Source organism: Crocodylus siamensis, chromosome 10 (assembly GCF_052110815.1).
Source record: "Crocodylus siamensis isolate JL-2025a chromosome 10, ASM5211081v1, whole genome shotgun sequence".
Taxonomy (NCBI): domain Eukaryota; kingdom Metazoa; phylum Chordata; order Crocodylia; family Crocodylidae; genus Crocodylus; species Crocodylus siamensis.
In genome coordinates, this window is record NC_143404.1 from 40,208,703 (window position 1) to 40,231,208 (window position 22,506).

General features: G+C 47.4%; 1 protein-coding gene across 3 annotated transcripts in view; it reads right to left on the reverse strand.

The window, feature by feature from the left end:
• Positions 1-22,506, reverse strand: part of MTCL2 (microtubule crosslinking factor 2) — a 126,639-nt gene that overhangs the window by 60,431 nt on the left and 43,702 nt on the right. For all 3 annotated transcript variants that reach the window (XM_090020710.1, XM_090020709.1, XM_090020708.1), the window contains exon 3: positions 20,438-20,596. In XM_090020710.1, the coding sequence (XP_089876836.1) occupies positions 20,438-20,596 (159 nt within the window). The remainder of the gene's footprint in view (positions 1-20,437; positions 20,597-22,506) is intronic.

The following is a 22,506-nucleotide window of genomic DNA, read 5'->3' on the forward strand; positions in this document are numbered from 1 at the left end:
AGTGTTAAATGCCATCAGGTTCTTGTCTGTCCATTTCCTGAGCCTGTCAAGGTCAGCCTGGATCACCCTCCTGTCCTCAGGTGTAGCTGCTTTACCCCAGAGTTTGGTGTCATCGGCAAACTTGGCCGGTCCACTTCTGATACCAATGTCCAACATCTTCATTAATGATGTGAATAGTATAGGCCCAAGGACAGAGCCTTGAGGGACCCCACTGGTCACAGCGTACCATGACAATTGACTTCTGTCAACCACCACCGTCTGGGTCCGACTGCAGAGCCAATTCCCCAGCCAGTGGATCGTGGTGAGGTCGAGGCCACAGTTGGCCAGTTTTGCCAAGAGGTGATTATGGGATACCAGATTGAAGGCTTTTTTGAAGTCAAGATATATGACATCCATCTCTTCCCCCTTGTCCAGGTGATAGGTCACCTGGTCGTAAAAGGAAATGAGATTGGTCAAGCAAGACCTACCTGCATCAAACCCATGCTTGCTATCCCTCAGGATGTTGCCATCAATAAGTCTGTTAAGAATGGCCTCTTTGATAATCTTTTCTAAGACCTTCCTTGGGATAGAGGTCAGGCTGATGGGCCTGTAGTTTTCCAGGTCCACTTTCCTCCATTTCCTGAAGATAGGCATCATGTCAAATAAGCACCAACAGGCCATCTGCCTCTCTCATAGTGCAGAACATCTTACAGATCTCAAATTTCTAAAGACTGGGGAAGGAGAGAGACTGAAGGGAAGGCCTGTCCCCACAACTAATAGGAACTCTGCTTATGCGCCATGGATACTAAAAAACTTCCATAGCAACAAAATGTCAGAAAAATAACCATGGGCTCCTACCTGATAAAAGAGCAGTTTTAGGAAATTGTAAACATCCATTCACGATCCATCCCACACCTTGCTATAGCTGCAGGCCCCCCAAGAAACAGATGGTAAGTATGTGTATGCTCCCTCTCTTCCCTTTGTAAAATGCAGATCTGGCAGGTAGAGGCGCTTTCTAATGTGAGGCATCAGGGCCTTTGTTATAGACCTCCTCTTACCCATCTCCTAAAAATACAGCCATGCCAGCTACCACCATACAGGCTACAGACACTGAACACAGAGCCATCATGTATCCTCAGGAAGATGAAATCAGTTAGGACAGTAGCTTAGGTCTTGGGATACACAGGAGAAGCTCTTACTGCACTTATATGGAAAAATATAAATTAGGGCCAGGCAGAAGAATGGAAGGAAAGGATCCGAGGTCATAACAAATCAAAAATTAAGTCAGCCCCTGCTTTGTAGTTCAGGGACCTGTGTGATTCACTGGTAACAGGAAGGGTATGAGTTCAAGGCCAGGTACAGGCCCCTGAATCTCAGCCAGAAACAGCAGCACTTGTGAGCCAGAAAATGTACTTGCTATAGCTGAGGTGGTTACAGCATAGTGCTAATAACACTAAGGTTGCAGGTTTAATCCCTGGCTGCACTAGATCAAGAGCAGGCAAAATATGGCGCTTGGCCCAAGCACTATCTGGCCATGGCACATCCTGTTGCCCCTTGGGCACACAGCAGGGCTGGAGCAGCTTTACAGCAGGACTGCTTTTCTAGGCAGCCCAGGCAGCAGCAGCTCCTTCTGGCTGCTGCTGCCACTGGCTCCAGCCTCATGGTTCTGGTGGGGACCCATGCATGCAACCCTGGCTCAGCATGCCCCACGTCTGCTCTGGACTCGTCCATGCAGGCTGGGTGACAGCTGGCCAGAAACTGTTGCTAGATGTGAGGGAAAAGCAGTCCCTCCCCTTCGCTGCTTCCTGGTGCAGCCGGCAGAGCCCGCATTCCACTGGGCTGCCCTGCGTCTCCAGCGCTGCCTGGGCTGCCCAGGGGCTGCTCTGCATTGTCATCGCTGCCCCACTGAGTAGCCCAGAGGCAGAGATGTTGATTTTCTGGAAAATTTTGAATTGGAAAATTAAAACTGGAAATTTTTCCAATGCCCTAAATAGAGCGTGATCTGATTTAACATGTTTATTTGACTTATATTTAGTAAAGAAAACTAAAAGAAGTACCCCCATGTTAATTTTATCTTCCAATAGCCACAAGCATTGGAACTCAAATATTTGACTAGAAAAAAATTAAATACAGCACACTTAATGTGGTTGAAATGTTATATTCAAATGCATTCAAAGCTTTATGTGGAAAGAAATTATTTTTATTGGAATACTTGTAAAAATATAAAGACAATACACAATAGCATGTACTTCCCTTACATTGTTTGTTTAAATTTAAGAAAAAAAATATGAAGACACTGAAAACTGTTGACACTCATTTTAACACACGCAAAGAACTGTGCATGATATGCCATGGTTGCCTACTCATCTACTTCAGCAGAGCTTAACTCTCTTCCACTGAGGTCATTGCAGCACCTCCAGTTCTACTGTCATTACCTGTAGAATCACTTGAACTACTTATTAGTTCCATTTCAGAATCAGATTGAGGCAAATCTGTTTCAGAACTATTTAAACCCCATGCTTTTTTGGTAAAGGATGGTTTTACCAGTGAGTCTATGGGCAAGGGCAACTTATCATCACACTGCATCTTCTTTACTAATTGTGCTTCTGACCGATTCTCCAAAAGCAAGAGATTTTGTGAAATAGAAACAAGCTTAGTGGTTTATTAATCTATTCCTCTTTTTTGTCTTAATTGAGCTGAAAGCCTTCCAGTTCTGTTCACAAGAAGTTGCTGTTGGTGGGATGCTTAGGATCCTTAGAGCAATCCTGGACAACAGTCGCGTGTTACAGTGTCCCTTCCACCACGTGAGAGGAGACATTCTCTGCTGCCTGCCAAACGCTGTCTTCGCTCTGAAGTTTTTCTTTCACGCAGTACTTGGCAATGTCTGTCATCACAGCTATTTCAATGTTGGGGACATTGTTAGCTACTTCCATAATTATACTGAGAAGCAGAGATAAAATTAATTTTCTGATAAACGTTGCCCTCCGTGTAGAGGATCCAAAAGCTTTGCTGCCAGATGAACTGGATGAGAGCAAAACACAAATCCCTTAGTAACTATTTGTTTTATAGTTTCATAGTTTGTAGGGTCGGAAGGGACCTGAGCAGATCATCAAGTCCGACCCCCTGCCATGGCAGGAAAGAGTACTAGGGTCAAATGACCTCAGCAAGGTGTTCATCTAGCCTTCTCTTAAAGACCCCCAGGGTAGGAGCCAGCACCACCTCTCTTGGAAGTTGGTTCCAGATCCTACCTGCCCTGACCGTGAAGTAGCGCCTCCTGATATCTAGCCTAAATTTACTACTACTCCTCTTTTGGATAGAGGTGAAGGAGGCAAAAGCTCAATTAGATTTTCATTCAGTTGTCTGAATATCCCTGGAATATTTGAAAGGCTTGGTGTATCTCCTTCAAGTATCTTGATATCCACTGAAACTGGTAGTAACAAATTGAATGCTTCTTAAACTCAAACCCAGAACACATCGTCACCAAGAATCTGCTTCCAGATGTTCACAGGAATAATCTGGGATACTGCGTCATCTACGGAAGCACACTGCAAACAGTTCTTTGTGCACAGCAAACTATATAAACACTTTGCCAGGCAAAACTAGATGGGGTCAGCTACAATAAATATGTACTTTCTTTCCCCTGCTTCTCTTTCTGTAATTTCTTCAAAGTCTGATTAGCAACATGATGATGGTTGAATACCTTCACAATCACTTTGCAGTTTGCCAATATTGTCTTCACTGTATTCACACTTACTATGTACTTTGCCACACAATTCAACCCATGAGCAAGACAGCCCAATACTATTAAATGAGGATACTTTGCATTTAATATTTGCCATGCAGCTTTCATGTTACTCTCGTGATCCGTTACAAGGGCTTGTACCTGCACTTTCAAACTCTTCATTCAGTAATTTGGCTATGTATTCACCTGTATGATGAGAAGATTTGGTAGCAATTGCTTTCAGGAATATTAGATCAGGTGTTGCTAACATAATGTTCAATAAAGGATTTCTTTGTATATCAGTCCACCTAATATCAGAGTCAGTGATTCTGTTTGACCAATCCTTTGAATAACCATTGTATGAACTCTTGTCAACTCTCTGAGAGAATGTGATGAGCAATAACATGATGATAACTTATATGAGGGGGCAATGAGTTTGTAGTGTTCCTTCCAGTATTGATTTTCAGTTATAGAAAGAGGTGTACCACTCGCAAATATAGCTTGAGCTAATGTCTCATTGGCTTTTTCTTAATCTTCTTTTAACACTTTGTCCACAAAGCTTGATAAAAAGCTTTACTGTCTTAAACAGCTACTCATGGTGGATTGCATATCTGGTGAGTGAACTTGAAAGCAAAGATCCTGCTTCTTATTCCCCCAGACCTGGCAGCTCAACATTTTCATTTTCCATTTTTTGCAAATCTGCTATTTCACTTGAGCTACCAAGTTCCTGCAACCAAAAGTGGGGAAAGACTTTTACTTTATCCTATTCTAGTCTGGCCTCATCCATCAGAAGGAGAAGGGGCAGGGAGCTTGCTGTCCCCCTCCCTGCCAGAAAGAACACTTGGCTGTTCAACTTGCTGCTCAGTTGCCCTGGGACTGCAGAGCCAAAGGAGAGTACAGTCTGGCCTGTGACACCGGCCAGAGGACTAAGCTCGCTCTGTTAGGTTGAAATAGTTAACTATCTATTATGTTTGGGGTTTTTTAATTATCGTTAAGCCTAAACCACTTTGGGTGCTTAGTGCAAGCAGAAAAGCAGGATACAAATATTTTAAATAAATAATAGTCCAGACAACTTAACAACTTTTAAAGTTATAATGTTTTAAAACAATATAGATGCTAGTCTATACTATCTGTTGTTTAACATATTAGTTTGTTTACTTACATACTAAGTATGTAAGTTGTTCCACCGCTTGGTTGTATTAGCTTCCTGTATATGGCCTGTACTTTTTCAGGACAGTTTATACATGTTATTAAAAGTTTCTTCATTCTTGTTGTGTTGTTAGCATACATCTGACCATAATACCAACTTTCTTCTCCTGTCTACCAACTTTCTTCCTTCAGTGGCTTGTATTTCACTATAACGATGCCATATGCTAGGTTTTTTTTCCCTGATTAGGCATTATTATGACCATTTGAAATCAAAAGCACTAGAAAACTAATAGATCTTATGCAAACACTTCCAACTTCAACTCAAGAAAATAAATGAGACACTGCTCTTTGTGTTTGCTGAATTGAAAGTGAAACAAGAATAATCACCAGTCTTAGTTTTGCTTTCAGTTGCAGTCTGAGATACAATAAGAATTTTAGGTTTAGCTTTTATTTGACCTGCACAGCCAATTAGGTGAATTCACAACTTGATTTTTGGTTTGGATTATGTGAGTGTTTTTACCCTCCTGTTCACAAATCAATAAAACATATATAAGTTTATGTACCATCTCTCTTACACACTTCCTAGGAATAATCACCTGAAAAACATTAATTACAACTTTGAAACTGCCAAGCTTGCTTCCATTTGCTGTTACTAATTAATTTTATGAAACAATGCATTTTTAGAAATGGAAAATTTCCCGAAGAAAAATAAAACACTGGAAAATTTTCCATCCCACAGTTCTGCCCAGAGGTAGCAGTGATAATGCCAGAGACACAGGCAGACGAGGGCAGAGCACACCAGTCAGGGCTGCGTCAGATCAGGGTTGCATGCAGGTCCTTGATGGTACTGCAGGGCTGGGGCCTGTGGCAACCAGAAGGAGCTGGCACTGCCACCTAAGCTGCATAGAAAGGCAGTCCCACTGTGGAGCTGTCCCAGCCCTGCTGCATGCCGAGGGGGTGACAGGATGTGCCACAGCCAGGCAGTACAGAGCAGATGTGGGGCATGCTGGGGCCGCGTGGCGGGGAAGCACTGCAGGGTGCATGGGCTCCATACTGGTGTTGAGGTGGTATTGGGTGTGGACTGGCTCAGGGGGGGTGCATGTGGGAAGCTGCCATGCACATCCTACCACACCCTCAAACTCTCTCCAACAAACCCCACACATACAATCCACATACTCTCCAACAAACCCCACACCCTCCCCCACATACAATCACACCCCACAAACACTTCACCCACTCACATCCTCCACCATACACACCTGCGTGCCTCTGGGGGGAGCCCCACACATTGCTATGTGCAAATACCCCACCACACATGCACCCACAAACAACCCCAGCCACCCTCCCCCTCCACATATCCCATAGCCCCCCACAAACCCCATACCCACGCACATCCCCACACACTCCCCACACCTACATATACCCCCACCCCCATATACACCCCAACACCCTCCCACAAACCCCGTACCCACCCATACCCCCTACACCCTCTGCCATATATCAAAGTAAGACTTCATTTTGAGCTATTATGCAATTACCTCTATATGCACACACACACAAATCAGGACAATTAAAAAAAAATTAAAATATATTATTGTAGATGTTTGATTTTTAGCATATTTTCTTTTGGAGTTCCAAGATGGCAAACCCCCTTCCCAAAAAGAGTTCTTTGAGGGGCAAGGGGAGAGACTTCCAGTGGTGAAGGTCAGGGGTTAGGGAAGCAGGACTTCCAGTCCCAAGATGGTGATCAGGGGGCGAGGTGCCTGTCAAAAGGCAGGGCTACGTTTCTAGCCCTCAACAGCTCACCAAAACTCATTATTTTGGCTGGAGGGTCATTTAATTGCCCGCCCCTGGACTAGATGATCTCTTGAGGCCCCTTCCAACCTTACTTCTCCGATTCAAGAGATAAACAAAATTCAAAACTCACACATGCAGGAACTTGTGGGAGTGGGCACTCCAGGAACAAGTCAAGAAGTAATTGGCTTAATTTGGAGATAGGCAGATTTAGGTTACATATTAAGAAAATCTTTGAAGCAGTGGAGCAGACAACTTAGGGAGAGGAGGAATCTCCTTCACTGGAAGTGTTTAAGAACAAGTTAGATCAGGGCTGTCCAACTCCTGAGTGGCCAAGGCCACAAGCCACACAGGTTGCAGGTTCTTAGGATATATGCTGCACAGGCCACCCTCCTGGGACACTCCTTCCCTCCCACCATGCCAGCAGCACAGCCTTTCTGCACCAGGAGTGCATCTCATTGCCACATGGGCAGTACAGGTAGCACAACCCCCTTACCAGGCAGGCAAGTAGGTAGTGGGCTCCCTTAGCTCCATCCCACCATACTGCCCTACCCCAGAGACCCCAGCTGCTCCAAGATCTATAAGGGTAGGGGGAGTGAATATTAGGTGGGAGCCCAGAGGCCGTAGGTTAACCTCCCATGGACCACCAGTTGGACATCTCTTGGTTAGATAATCATTTGCCAAGGCATTGGCTAGATACTCTTGATCCTGCATCAGAACAGCGGGGAAAAAGTTGAACAAGAGAATGTTTACATCCCTTCCATCCCCAGATTTCTATTATGGGGCCACAAAGGAACTTCAGAACAGAAAGCACTAACTCAGGCACTAGGGAGAGAATCAGATGGGACAGAAGCTGGAAAGCTTGAGCTTCCCAGCCATGCTGCCTTGCTGGACTTTCTGTAAAACAAAAGAGGGGAAACCATGGGCAGCACATGTAGAGAAAGATGAAAGAATGAATAAATGACCCACTGACCCACCAGAGCACAAACTCTGTAAGCAAGCACTAGACAATTCCTCTTGGCATGAAATGGTGAAGCTACATAGCTGTTCCAGCATCTGGATAACAGCTTAGCTAGTGACCTCTGGCCTTCCAGTCACTAACGTTTACACAGTGGGTTTCATTCCAGTCAGACACACAGCAGCCTGGTCAAACAGCTGAACCCAGTCCAACCTAACAGGCAAAGCTGATGGCTGTAGTGAAAGCTGCTAGTTGGCCCAGGTTCTTTAACATAGGCACAGAGAGACCTCAGCCAAAAGGGGTGGCTGTTCATCAAATGTGGAGTTGAGCAGGATTCTGCACAAAGGTGTTCAGCCATCTGCCTCCATCCCAGCAGATGTGAGGCCCCAGCTTCCAAGTAACCAGGGTGTGGACTCTGACCTTCCCACCCAGAGACCCTGCCACAGGAATCCGCAGCTGTGTCACACTGCTCAGGAGAAGCAAGAGTAAATTAACACAGTGCTTTTCATTCTCTTCTGGAAGCTGTACTACTGCATGCTGGGTCAGAAGGAGCTGGTCCCTGCTTGAACCACCTCTTGGTGGGTGAGGACAGTGGACTAGAGTCCTTTCTAACAATATCTTACATACTGGAAGGCAATTATTATCCCCTCAGTATTCCCTTTTGTTAACTAAAAAAAACTCTACCTAGATGCTCAGGGCACTCACTATCAGCCACTCTTACTGTCTTAACACACAGGGGTACCACAAGAACAGCCGGTTAGAGAATGCAGTGTTGTCAGGAAGGGCCTGCCCAGCAGGTCTGAGTCCTGGCAGGAGCAGCAGCCAGACTCAGAGAGGAGTCAGGAGAGAGGTAATGTGTGGGGAATACAATGAATCTTAAGAGAGAAAGAAAAGGGAAAAAAAACTCAGGGAGTTTTAGATCAGATCTGAAAGCCTGAGGACCTTCATTACTAATCTGAAGTGTCTGTATGAAGAAATCACCCTGATGTAAATGATCCAGGTTCAACAAGCACCATTCCTTGTGTAGACAATGCCTGTTAGGAGTATGGCAAATTCATTTCTTGCAAGTATTCTAATTAAAAAGACACAGGCTTGCTAATGGCCATTCTAGGGGGTACTGAACCCTCTGCCAGAGAAGACAGCAACCTCCTTACCATCACCCCCCACAAACTCACCATCATCACTCAGCTTTTACTCAGTCAAGCACAGAGGACTGAGGTGACTCACATTACCCACCCTAAGTAAGGATTTGCCCTCCCCTTGTGCCCACATTAGGGCTGCCTCATACCAGTATGGGTGTCAGGATTGTCAGGTCCCATATCCTACGTCCCAAGCCATGGACTCTCCCCGTTGCCACTACTGCTCCCACGACATCCAAGGCACCAGTGTTTCAGCAGTTCAGGATGCAGCAGTGAAAAGACTAATCTCCCCCACTTGGCTGTGTCTCTACTTCCCTCTCCTCAGCTGCTCTTAATGCCCTCACCAGATGGAAGGCATGGCAGGTACACTTAACAGATGTCCTTTGGAGACACAGGCATTAGGCAGGCCAGAAAGAATGAGGTTACAGCAATCCAAGAGGGAAAAAGATCAGGGCCGAGCAAGGATCAGAGCTGCTAAAACAAAAAGGCTCAGCCGGATTTTCCATTCGTTGTAGAGACAACAATCAGTAGAACAGTGAGCTCACTGGAAGGTGGTTGGAAACAGAATCTAAAAACATAACAGGGCATGGCACTATTGCTTGTTCTAAAGGGCAGAGTTTGAGATGCAGAATGAAGGCAGTCACTGCTAACAACCATAGGATGGCACTGTGATGTCCAGAGCAAGAGGTAAAGGAACAAGTGAGGGAGGCCTCTAGGGTCACAGGTACCTTGGCAGGGCAGCAAGTTTCAGTTAGGCATATTGTTTTAGGAGCCTCACACTTGCACAGGCTAACTGCTCCCCGCAGGCAGCATTTACCATGGGAGGTAGAGAGCCAAGTATCTGCCAGACAGCAGCTTCCCACACTGCTTCATTTTTGCACACAGTTATCTTGCCTATTCCCACTTCTCACAGCTGCTTCCAAAACAGAATTTAAGTTTCATTCTCCAACCAGCGCTCCCTGCTCCTGATGGGGAGACTGGCTGGCAAAAATGGAAGGCACTCAAAGGGTATGGATATACGTACATTTGAAGCCATTTCAAAAAAGGAGAGGGAACTCTTGCTCTGAACTCCACGCATTTCAACAGTTACCTGTGCACAAATCTGGGAGCAACAGATATGTAGCATATTTAATTTGAGATGAAGTGTCACAGCTAGATCCAAATTGCTCCATTTGTCTCATTCCCAGTGTGGCCACACATTGCTGTTACTGCTGCACAATTCACAGCAAGAGTCCCCCCTCCTCTTTGGAGCCATTTCAAAACATTTGTGTGACCATATCCTAAAGAGACAAAAAGCTAAAGAGGGTCCTGAGAAGCTCCCCTGTGAATCAACAACAGACCTCCCTCACTGACTTACAGAAACAAGCACTTGCCTTCAGGCTGGAACTGCATGCTCCAAAAGCTGCAGAATGGCAGAACAGAACCACTGCCTGCTCCACCTGCAGTCCCAGCAAAAATCTGGTAAACAGACCTCTTGATAGCCTATTAATCAGAGGCATTTGTCCCCTGGCAGTAGGTCACTCCTTGGCCACCAGCCTATTTGCAGATGTCACATGAAAAACATCTATAAACTGGTGATGGAACCCAGTAGCCAAGAAATGCAGCTGAGAAATATAAAACTGCTGTATGTGCCAAGGTGCTGAGATCCAGCCATTCCTATTTAGGAGAAGCCCTGTCAGGGCTTCTCCTGGGAAGTCCCTGGTAACAAAGCAGATACTCTCCTAGACAGCAGTATACTGTGTTTCTCTCTCTCTCTCTCTCATGCTTCTCTCCACTTGAAACAGAATGTAGTTCTGTAACACTAGAACTACTGAAATGGGTACTAAGCAGAGATACCCAAAGCCAGATAACAACATACAGAGCAAGGTCTCCCAAATCCCTGAGAGAAAACTGCCTGAGGGGGAGGTATAGATCAGAGGCTGGGAGATGTCAAGAGGGATGTCACAATGCCTCTGATACCAGCATTATAGCATTATAGTCATCTGTTGCTGAGGTCAAATCTCAATGTTTGGGGCATTTTGATAATATAGGGTCCAAGATCAACATGCAAGTCCTGAGAGGATGAAGCAAACCATGCTGGCACAGTGGGGCATAAGGATCACTAGATGGAGGACAAGAAAGGTACATTTAGCAGCTGTCCTTTGGATACATGGGGAAATGACCAGGGTACAATCAAGGATCAGAACCACTAAAACAGAAATGCTCAGCCAGATTTTCCAGGTGTTGTGGAGATAACAATCAGCAGAACAGTGACCAGGGTCCTCTTTTCATCCCTCTCTTGGCACATGCCCCAGGTCCCCAGAGACACCTCCCTGCAGAACCTTCCCCCCACCACAAAATTGTGTAAATTTACCACAGGTGTAAATGAGTGGTTCTGATGATTAAGTGGCCTACCCAACAATTATCCCATTACTGGAGATGCCTCTTCCAGCTGGAGAAATAATCATCCATTAATCCCTTTGGGGGCATGCCAGTCTCCTACTTCCAGTCCCAGTGAGGTGTTGGTTTCTTTTGCTATTAACTCCTCAGCTGCTACTCTGTACAATGTAGCCCAGGACATGAGGAAGTTGGTGACCAAGGACTGCTAATTCATTTATTCCAGAAAGCTGAGTAACTTCTGAATTGCCAGAGTAAAGCTCTCCTCTGGCCCCATATGAGAGCTACACTTAGTAAGACAAATCCTGCCGGCCCAACAACTCAGTTCCTTTTGTGGAGAAGCTTCAGAACACACCTCGCCCCATAGGAATATCATGATTTGGAGGAGTTCCAAAAATAGCAGTGTAAATAAAAGTCAGCAGGAAAGTATGAGCTCCCTGCAGAATACCAGCTGGATTGTAAGGACTGACTTGTCCCACAACAAGCTCTCCCTGCAATTCAAAATACACAGCTCCTAGATGAAAAAAAATGATCCCCTATCCTCAGTGGACTTTTGAGTACAGAGTCTTGAGGTGTTAAGATGGTTGATGCCCGTAAGAGACTTTTGGAGGAGTCTGCAAATGAAGTCCGAGATTTTGTCTTCACCTAGGACAGGGGTGTCAAACTCATCCAGCCCACAGACCGGATGAATGGTATGGAGCTGGCCTGTGGACCAGACTCATGGTGATTTGCAGGCCAGTTTCATGGTGATCTACTTCCAGAGATAGTCCATGAGGATAGAAACTGTTAAGTCCATACCTGCAACACCTAGATGAGAAGAACAGGGGATGGCAAAGAATTATGAGCACCCCAAAAGCGCCGCCTCGGAGAGAAGAAGAGGAGGAACTGACCAGACCCCAGGCACTCAGCCGCGATTCAAAACAGGATCCGTTAGAGAAAGCAGCACACCCTGGGCAAATGAGGGAACATGTTTAGAGTCACTACTAACTCTAAATCCAAATCTGGAGAAAAAGGGAAGAGGAAATGGCTCTAAAGACTAGAGAAAGGCCATGAAGCCTCTTTCTCTAGCTCACCAGCTCCAATCTAATCTACTTCAGGTTCCCATTTTAGGCTGGAGGCCATACTCCGTGAAGAGTGAAAGACTCCAATCACAATATTGGGAAGTGTTTATTCCGCTCTGCTGGATGGAGGGAGAACACCACTAGTCCTGAACTTGGAAGGCTATTTATCGCATTGGTCACCCTCAACACAGCCAAGTTCTGGAGCGAGTGCAGGGCCTTTGGACTGAGCTTGTGATGTGGGAAAGCAAGGCACCCAGAGCCTCCCAGGGCCAGATGGGAGGGATTAGCCTCTGCAGGAAGGGCTTCCTCCATTTAGCTATTTACCCAAACATCAGGCACTATCCTTCTTGGGTATGAGCTGCCAATTCGTCAACTTCCAGAACAGCCCTTCCCCTCTTCAGCCTGAATGCTGAATATTCTCAGACCCTGCAGAAAGGAAACGTTTTGTGTCCAGGGCTCTCTCTGAATTGCAGGTGGCGCTGGTTCAACAGGCTCCACATCTCAGCACTGCCAGTCACTCAATGGGTTGTCACCACACAGAGGTTCCGGGTAATGTGGGGCCCCTGCAGGACACGTTGGGAAATTTGGCCATCACACCAGACGACAAAGCCAACATATTTAACGATTTCTTTGCCTCTATTTTCCTGAGTAGGGACCAGAACAGTCACCACCCCTTTGGGCCCCCCTCAACCCCAGGGGAGGCACACCTAGGCCAAGGGTCAGTAAAGATCTAGTCGAGGAACTTCTGGAGGGACTGGATGTAGTCCAATCAGCTGGTCCAGATGATCTCCACACCAGAGTGCTGATGGAATTGGCTGAGGTCATTGCGGGACCCCTGGCACGGCTCTACAAGCACTCATGGTGCTCTGGTGTGGTGCCAGAGGACTGGAAGAGGGCCAATGTGGTTCCCATTTTCAAAAAGGGGAGGAAGGAGGACCTGGGGAACTATAGGCCAGTTAGTCTTACCTTGATCCTGGGCAAGCTTTTTGAGAATTATCCTGGCACATGTCCACAAGGGGCCAGCAGGAGAGATTATGCTTCGGGGCAATCAACGCTGGTTCATTAACGGCAGGTCCTGTCAGACCAACCTGGTGGCCTACTATGACCAGGTCACCAAATCCTTAGATGCAGGGGTAGCAGTGGACATAGTCTTCCTGGACTTCCGGAAGGCCTTCAACACTGTCTCTCACCCCGTTCTCATTAAGAAACTGGGGGACTGTGGCGTTGACACCTACACAGTCAAATGGGTCATCAACTGGCTGGAGGACCGCACCCAGAGAATGGTGGTGGATGGGTCATTTTCAACTTGGAGGGATGTGGGCAGTGGGGTCCCCCAGGGCTTGGTCCTCGGGCCTGCACTGTTCAACATCTTCATCAGCAACATGAAAGAGGGAGTAAATAGCACTCTCTTCAAATTTGCTGATGACACTAAGATGTGGGCACGCTAGAAGGAAGGAATAGGCTGCAATCAGACCTAGACAGGTTACAGGGCTGGGCGGATGAGCATAGGACGGGATTCAACACTGACAAGTGCAAGGTGATGCACCTGGGGAGGAAGAACCAGCACCTTACCTACAGGGTGGGGAACTCCCTTCTCGCCAGTGCAGAGGCAGAAAAGGATCTTGGAGTCATCATTGACTCCAAGATGAACATGGGCTGGCAGTGTGGGGACGCAGTCAGCAAGGCCAACTGTACTTTGTCATGCATCCACAGATGCATCTCAAGCAGGTCCAAGGAGATGATCCTCCCCCTCTAGGCGGCACTGGTCAGGCCACAACTGGAGTACTGCGTCCAGTTCTTGGTGCCGCACTTCAAGAGGGATGTGGACAACATGGAGAGGGTCCAAAGGAGGGCCACTCGCATGATCAGGGGGCAGTAGGGCAGGCCCTACGAGGAGAGGCTATGGGACCTGAACCTATTCAGCCTCCACAAGAGAAGGCTGAGGGGCCTGTTACAAACTAGTCAGAGGGGACCAGCAGGCATTGGGGGAGTCCTTGTTCCCCCGAGCATTACCAGGAGTGACTAGAAATAACGGTTACAAGCTGGCAGAGGGGAGATTCAGACTAGACATCAGGAAGCACTACTTCACAGTCAGGGCGGCTAGGGTCTGGAACCAACTTCCAAGTGAAGTGGTGCAGGCTCCTACCCTGGGGGTCTTTAAGAGGAGGTTAGATGAACACCTTGCTGGGGTCGTTTGACCCCAGTCCTCTCTCCTGCCATGGCAGGGGGTCGGACTCAATGAACTGCTCAGGTCCCTTCCAACCCTAGAAACTATGAAACTATCCCTCCGCCTTCTTTGCAAAAGCCTTTTAAGTCTCGCCTGGTATAGCAATTGGTCCATACTCCTGATCCTCCTGGTTGCCTTTCTCTATAACTTTTCTAATTCTACTACATCCTTTTTGATACGTGGAGACCAAACCTGCACACAGTATTCAAGATGCGGGTTCACCGTGGATTTTAGGGGTGAACACTGCAGTGGTAGGGCAGATTATGCATCCCACAGGATCATGGGGTGGGCCCCCCCAGACGCTCAGTGGTAAACCTGGAAGTGGAGCAGAAATACTTGAGCCCACCTCTGGGTCTGCTGGGGAGCATGCAGGGGGGGCCCTGCCAAGCCCCCCCTTTTCCCTCCCGCTCAGCAGTTGGCCACAGGGGAACCAGTCGCTGAGCCGGAGGGGCACAGGGGGGCCTCCCAGCGTGCTTCTCAACTGGATCAGAAGTTTCTGATCCGCTTCCAGGTCTGCTGCCAAGCATGTTGGGCAGCCCCCCTGCGCTTCTGTGAGCCACTCCATCTGCCCCAGCATTCATGAGCTGCCTGCTACCTAGCAGTATGTAAAAAAAAATTTAAAAGCTGTGTCTATGTCTGAATCGCTGAATCTTTCAGAATCTCTCCCAATTGATTCAAAGGGTTCTGATTCAATTCGGAGAGATTAAAGGGCCCTCTGATTCTATTTGGATTCAGCCACTGAATCGGGCTGAATCTCCACCGAATCAATTCAGGGACCAAAGTTCACACAGCCTTAATAGATTTGTATAATGGGATGATGATGTTTTCTGTTGCGATTTCAATTCTCTGAATGAAAACCAACATTTTATTAGCTTTTCTGGTCACTGCTGTGTACAGACCTGGCATTTTTAGAGAACTATCTACTGGGGCTCCAAGGTCTTTTTCCTGAGTTGTAACAGCTAGTTCAGCAGCCAGCATCAAGCACATGGGGGAAGGGGGGGGGGAAAATAACCTCAGCTATATGTACATTACCTTGCAGTTGTTGACACAATTCATCTGGCATTTTTTGCCCACTCAGCTTTGTGAGCTCCTTTCTACAGCTCTTCTCCATCACCTTGATCTGAATAGCCAACATAATCTCCAAACTTTGAGATTTCACCGCACACCCCTATTTCTAGGTCATTCATGATAACGTTAACCAAAATGGTGCCTAGCCTAGATCTTTGAAAAACCCCACTTCTGACCTCTCTCCATTCTGAACAGTGACCATTTAGCCCTACCCTTTGCTTCCTGTCTTTTACCCAGCTCTCAATCTATGAAAGAAACTTCCCTCCTAAGCCCTTGGTGAGAGACTTTAATGAAATATATCTGGGTTTTCAAAAACTGTCAGCTGGATTCCCCTTGTTCTTATGCTTATTAATACCCTCAGAGAACTCCAGCACATTTCTGGAGGCAGGATTTCCCTTTATAAAAATCATTTCAACTATTCCCCAGCAGATCATATCTGCCCATGTGACTGCTGATTTTAGCCTTCATTATAGACTCTACCAACAGCCCAGGGATGGAAGTGAAATGCACTGGTCCACAGTTCCGAGGATAACCACTGGAGCCTTTTTTGGAAGATGGAAATTATGTTGGCAACCTACCAATCCTCTGACACAGAGGCCATTTGTAGCAAGGAAACATACAGCTTAAAAAACCCTCATCACAGTGAGACCCCAGTAACTTGTGGGCTTCCTTGTAATATTAATGAAGCACCAACATCCTCTGGCATTCATTCCTTCTGGCATCCACAGAATTTTTTTAGGTTCTGCTCCTGGTGATTTCATTTGCTATTTAGATCACATGCTCCAAATGAACACAAACCAACTCTATGCTCATTGGATGCATCTGCTCAGTGATCCGACAACACAAACTGCCTGTAAACCATATCAGTAGAACAAACTGAGTTTATGGAGGGAAAGAATGTATGCTCTGGGGCAGCTCCCAGGCAGTGCTCTGAAATCAGCTCTAGCCAGGCATGAAGAGCAGGTAGAGAAATGGCAACTTAACAGGGTTTGCAGGTGTGGGTTTAATTTTTATCCAGCAACTCCTCTCTCTCCCCTCAGTCTGCAAGAACATGGTCCAAGCCCTTTCACACAGGGAAAGGCAGCAGCACAGCAGAACTCCTGGAGAAGAAGAACATCACATCACCTGCCAGCTACAGTGGCAAGTTACTGTGCAACACAACAGGTGTCTGGTCAGACTCCCTAAAGGGGAAGGGAACAGATCTCCCAGGAAACCCAGGGTCTGCATGCAGTGGCAGAAGCCACTCTCCCATGAGTAAATATAGAAACAATACCTCAGTGAGGTGCTGGGAGCACTGTGTTGCCAGAGGGGCTGTCCTTTGAAGGAGCATTAAAACTAAGGTATTGAACCCTTATGCTTGAGAGAGTCCCAGGGCACTGGCTACAAGTCAGAACAATAACCTCAGTGCCCTGGCCCAGCTGCAACAAGAGTAAATCCAGTCTGCTGACCTGCACATCTCCCTCCAGCTACAACTGAATACAGGAGCATCCTTTGCTTCCTGCACTGAACTGTTTTGTTATGGCTGTAGAGCACAAAGCTCATCAAGCAAGGCCATGGAGGGATGGAGAAAGGGCAGTTGCTCCATCTCATGCAGGCCATGGTCTCTGTGCAGCCTCACAGATGCTGGCAACCATGCACACATCCCTGAGGAGCTACAGAGTTGCCAGTTGTGCTAATGTTGTTACATTGTCACTCCTCCAGCTGGCCTCAGTCTGTTTGCTACACCATCACTTCCCTTTGAGAGGGTGAAATCGACAGGCGCATTTGCAGAGATTTCTGACTCTCAGACACACTAGCACAGGAATCCCAAAGGCACTAAATGAGGGGATCCCAAAAGCAGGTTTGGTTCTAGACTGAAGAGAGAACAGAGTGCAAATGGAGCCTGCTCTCAAGGCCTGTCTTGCCTCAGCGGTAAAGAAAGGGGCTTTGGGCATGAATCAGATGACTTGTGCTGGAGCAAGCTGACACAGCTGTGCCAGGATGCTGGGGGAACCTTCCCAACAAGAGACGGCAAAGCACAGCCCTTTTGCTGATTCTGGAGCACACTTTCAGCTGCCAGACAAAGACAGCCAGGAAGAGGTAAAAGGCTCAATCAGATTAGGCAGCTTGTGCCACTCCCACCTGTGCTGAACAGAGACAAAGGGCCACAGCTGGTAGGTTCAGTCACCACCTGACTAAATTTCCCATTCCAGGTTGCTGTCAGCACAGCACACCCAACTCTGGGGGTGAATAAGGACAGAGGCATTCTCTGGTGAGTAGGACCCCTCAGACTCAGGCTTCCCCTCTCCCCCTAACAAGGATGTCTGGGATTATAACAGGCTGTTTCAGCTCTGCACTTCTCTCCCAGCATATCTCCTGTCCCTTTGTGATCATCATATGGAGCCCTGTAAGCTCCAGTACCCCTCATGCACAGCCCCAAGCAGACCCCATGCTGCCAGCAGGAACCCAGTACTCTCCACAGCGGTGGGGCTGTGCTTAGCCTCCCAAATCTCCCCGGTAAGAGCAGAGTTCCTTACCTATGTGAGATCCTCTGGAACACCTATATTGAGCTAGATTCAGCCCAGTCAAAGACCCTCATGCCTTGATAACAGTCAGTTCACCTTGTGCAATTGATCACAGCAGCTAAGCCAGCTTGGCTCTATTTCCCTGCCTCCAAAGCCTACAGCTGGGTGGGGTCTGCAACTATTTCCCCTTCTCAAACCCACAGTTTAGTTATCCAGGAAAAAGCTATGTACTGGCAGGTGATTGGCAGCAGCAAAGATGGGGGTGTGATCTTAGTGTGGGTTTTCAGATCAGCTGAAAGGGACTGGCCTGACCATTGGCAGGTATTGGGGAAGGCCCTGGGGGGGGATGGATGGCTAAGTGCCCATGCTCCTCCTAAGCAAGGAAGATGTCACATCAGGGGGAAAGGAGGAAAAATGATATTCTACCATGAGAGAAATGGGGGACTTGGGCCACTCCCACCTGCATTCAGCAGAGCCAGAGGGAGCAAGCAGCTGACAGTTCCCAAACTGTCACCACGCAAATGCACTGAATCATGAAATTTTTGCCTCTGACCTACAGCCAGCAGAGGCAGACAGCAGGAACCTCTGGTTCTCCAGACAGCCTGCTGCATGGGGAGGGGTAGAGAACATTCCTGTTCTGCTACTCACTGGCAGCACCACCTCCCCTTGGCCACAGCACACCAGCAGCCCAGAGCACAGGTCTAGTGACACAGGGCATGCAAGTGCTGGTAAGCCCTGCCCACACAAGAAGTTGCAGCGAGCACACAGTCCTAGCACAACTGCTGGGACATGTACAAATGTAGTACTGCCCACAAGTATACCCACCTTCTCACAGACTGCTGTACTGCAGATGCCTGCTGCAACGTCTTGCATTGACCCATACAGCATGCTAGCCAGTGTGAATGTTCAAAGTGCTGAGAGTGAATGGTGCACAGCCTCCATCTCTCCCAGGGCTCAGTGAAACAGCCCAACATACTCATCTGAGCCAGCTCTGCTGTATTGCATTGAACAGTCTGTTTCACAAAGAGAGTGCTGAGGCAGCACAGAGCAGGGCCAAGGTTATGGCCTGGACCTAGGACAACAGTCCATGGCATATGCACACTATTCATCACACACCACACGTACCATTTGGACTTGGAGATTCCATCTGCAGCAGTCTCTCATGCTTCAGGCTAGAATGACCCTAAAGTTTCCCCCTGGAAAAATCACCTTAGATTTCTAGGATTGCATAACAGCCATTTTATCATCTCCCAGGCACACCATCTGTACATTGAGGAAGCATCACAATCCAGTCTGCCAGCAAAGTAAAGCCTGGGAAGTGCCTGGGACCTCCCAGCAGGCTTCACTTCCCCCAGCTTCACAAGAGGGCACAAGTGCATTTATTTAATACCTAATTATTGAGGGTAGGCATAGCCTCACTGTAGAATCAGTGAAAGTCTTTGTCAATCCCTGGTGTCCTCCACTGCCTTTAGTGCTTCATTAAACCAACAGGTCAGTCAGTTTGGGATGAAATGGTGAGAGTTCACAAGTAGGATCAAGTCCATTATCCACTGAGGGACACAGAGGAAGGAGGCACACTGTTCACTGCTAGTAAACTGGAGGCACTTTTATGGATACTGTATCGGCAGGGCTGCTCCCATTTGTATGAAGAGAGCAGAAAGCCCTAGGAGTTCCCACAGTGCAGAGACAAGAAGCCTTTTACTAGCATAGTACTACTAATACTTCCCACAGAATACTGACAGCTGGGCTGCACTAGCCTATACTGCAGGGACATGCACATTCCACCTCCAAGAGGCTGTATACATACTCCCTGAACATAGCCCATCCCCTCAAGGATACCCATCTACTCACCACTTTCCTAGATGTCACATGTTCCCCTTCGGTTGCCCATCCCCACAGGAATAAATGCCTCCTCCTCTGCCCCACCCAGGAGACATGCCTGTTCCCTCAAAGCCCATTTCCTCCACCACCACCAAAGGAAAAGCGTCTTTTTCCCCTACCCTGCTCTGGATAACATGCATAGTTCCCCTACATGTTCCATCCCTTCACACCCAAGGGGACACATCCTGCTGCTACCACACAGTCTATTTCCCCCACCACTACTGAAGATAGCATACTCTGTCCACCCACTCCAGATCACCACATGCTCTCTCTATAGGGTTGCCAACTTTGCTTGAATCTAGTCCAAGATGTTTCATCACATAACATAATGACATTAATTATGGTGCGTAGAGTTTATATCAGAAAGGCAAATTCACGTTACTATTACATTTTAAAAACCCACTGGACTACTGTATAAATCAGATTCAACATTTAATATTTATTTTAATAAATGTCCTATCATTTATTTCCTGGGTGATTCTGAATAGTCTCCTAGAGATTTATATCTAATTCCCAGAGACTTCAAGGCAATCCTGGAGGGTTGGAAGCCCTATTTCTCCATTCAGCCCAGCCTGCTCACCTCACGCAGTTTGTCCATCTCATTCTGCAGCACCTGCTTGGACAGCTCTGTTTCAATGAGCTTTTGGCGGAGATCCGCATTCTCCTCCTCCAGCTTGATCCTCTTCTTCTCCACTGCTTCCAGCTCATTGTGAAGTCGCACAGAGATGTCCTTGGCCACCTGCAAAGAAAGCAAAGTCACTGGCTGAGACCCAGGAAATTAGGGAGGGAGGTACCACTTGTACTACAGTAGCATTTGGAGCACTAAAAAGGATCAGTAAGACACTGTCATAAAAGGTGTGACATCCCTCCCCCCACCCACAATACTGATTTTGCCCAGGGGGGCTCACCAGTAATAAGGCTCTGCCAGTTACTGGGGCCCTAACATTTCCTGATGGGGCAGGACAGTTTCCTAAACTCACACATGGGGCAAAGAAGTTTTTAATGAAGTACAGCATACAAGTAATACCCTCAGTTAATACAGGGCCCACAGGACCGGATTTGCAGCAGTAATTAGGCAGGCAGCTAAAGTAAAGTAGTGTCAGTTCCTTTCTTCCCACAACTCCCTGCACTTTGTGGGTGTTTGTGGCCTTTCCCTCTCATCAGTCTGAATGGAGCCCCTGAGTGTCTTCCAAGAGCCTGAGATCCTCAACAGCAAGGACTGGCAATTTATAGGTTGGATTTGGCCTGCAAAGACTCCGGATCCAGATTGTGATGGTCCAGTCTAACTCAAAGTTCCAATCCAGCCCGGAGTGGCACAGAGGATCAGAAGCAGACAGCTGTGTTGCAACACCCATCCCCTTCCCAGCACCCTCCTCTGCAGCTGTCACTTTTTGCTGGTTTTTTTGTGCCTGAACTTACCCTTACTACAGAATTTGCCCCTCTCCATTGCTAGTGCAGATCCCCATTCCCAAAAGGTAAGTACAGGTAGCTTAGGCAACTGGAAGGCAAAGATTTACAGCCCACAGCATGGGCTGGGTTGGAAACAGTGTCCCGTGGCAGCAAAAGATTTGCAGAGCACAGTTTCCAACAGCATGATATATTTTGCTTTAGTGGATGAAAGGATCAGAGCACAGTGGTGGCAGATACCAGGAAGTGGGAACTATTATGGGACTGTGCATCTAACCACAGTCACCTTAAACACCAGCTCCACAGTGGAAGGAACAACTGTTACATGCAAGAGACAGTTATTGCCATTCTTGTAGGCAGGTTTTTACAAGCAGCAAGGGGTACGACTTGTAGGAACACAAAAGGCAGAATTCTGTTTCACTTTATTCACCCAAATGGCAGCTTTCCAGCCATGTCCAGTGGCCATTTTTGGCACTTATGCACAATCTGAGATCCTATGTGGTGTGGATGCATAAACATCCATGTGGCTACTGAGCACATGCAATAGGCTGCTCACACCAATCACAAAATTCTACCCAACAAAAGCTCCTGATTAGCAAGTGATAGACAGAGGGAGGAGGACCTCCCAGGTTTTGGCCCCAGTAGCCTACTGGCTAGGGAACTTAGCCAAAAAGCAGGGGGTGCAGGTTCTAATCTAGCACCACCCCAAGCCAGATGGGGTTTGAAACTGAATCTCTTCAGTTTCCTAGCTCAGTACTCAAACCACCAGGAAACAAGTCAGTCCCTCTTCAAACCTTCCTTTTGAAGCTAGCCACCTGGGAAGCCAAAAAGGGACATGTGGGACCAGGAAAGAAAAAACAGCTAGGTAGCGAGTGGCTCAGTGAAATGGTTGTTGCCATGAAAGGGACAAGGTTTTAGTCTGTGTCTTTGCTCCCAGTGGGACAAAAACTTCTTCACTGTTCTTTATCCATCAGGTGCAGTGGCTCAACTTCAAGAGGAGAGGGCACCTTCCTAGACAGTAGGAGTTGTGAGGACAAATCTCTTCCCAATGATAGGGGGAGGCCCCCAAGACCTGTGTCTCCCTCTCCTTAGGGACTTCCCTAACCACTAGACCAGCCGTTAAACTTTTTAGACTCTAGGCTAGAGTAACACAGCTCAGGTCAGAGGTGCCTGGGAGGGTGGGTAGGACCCAGTGGTATGGGGGGAGAGACTGCTGCCAAAGCCCTTTGCTGCTGTATGCTG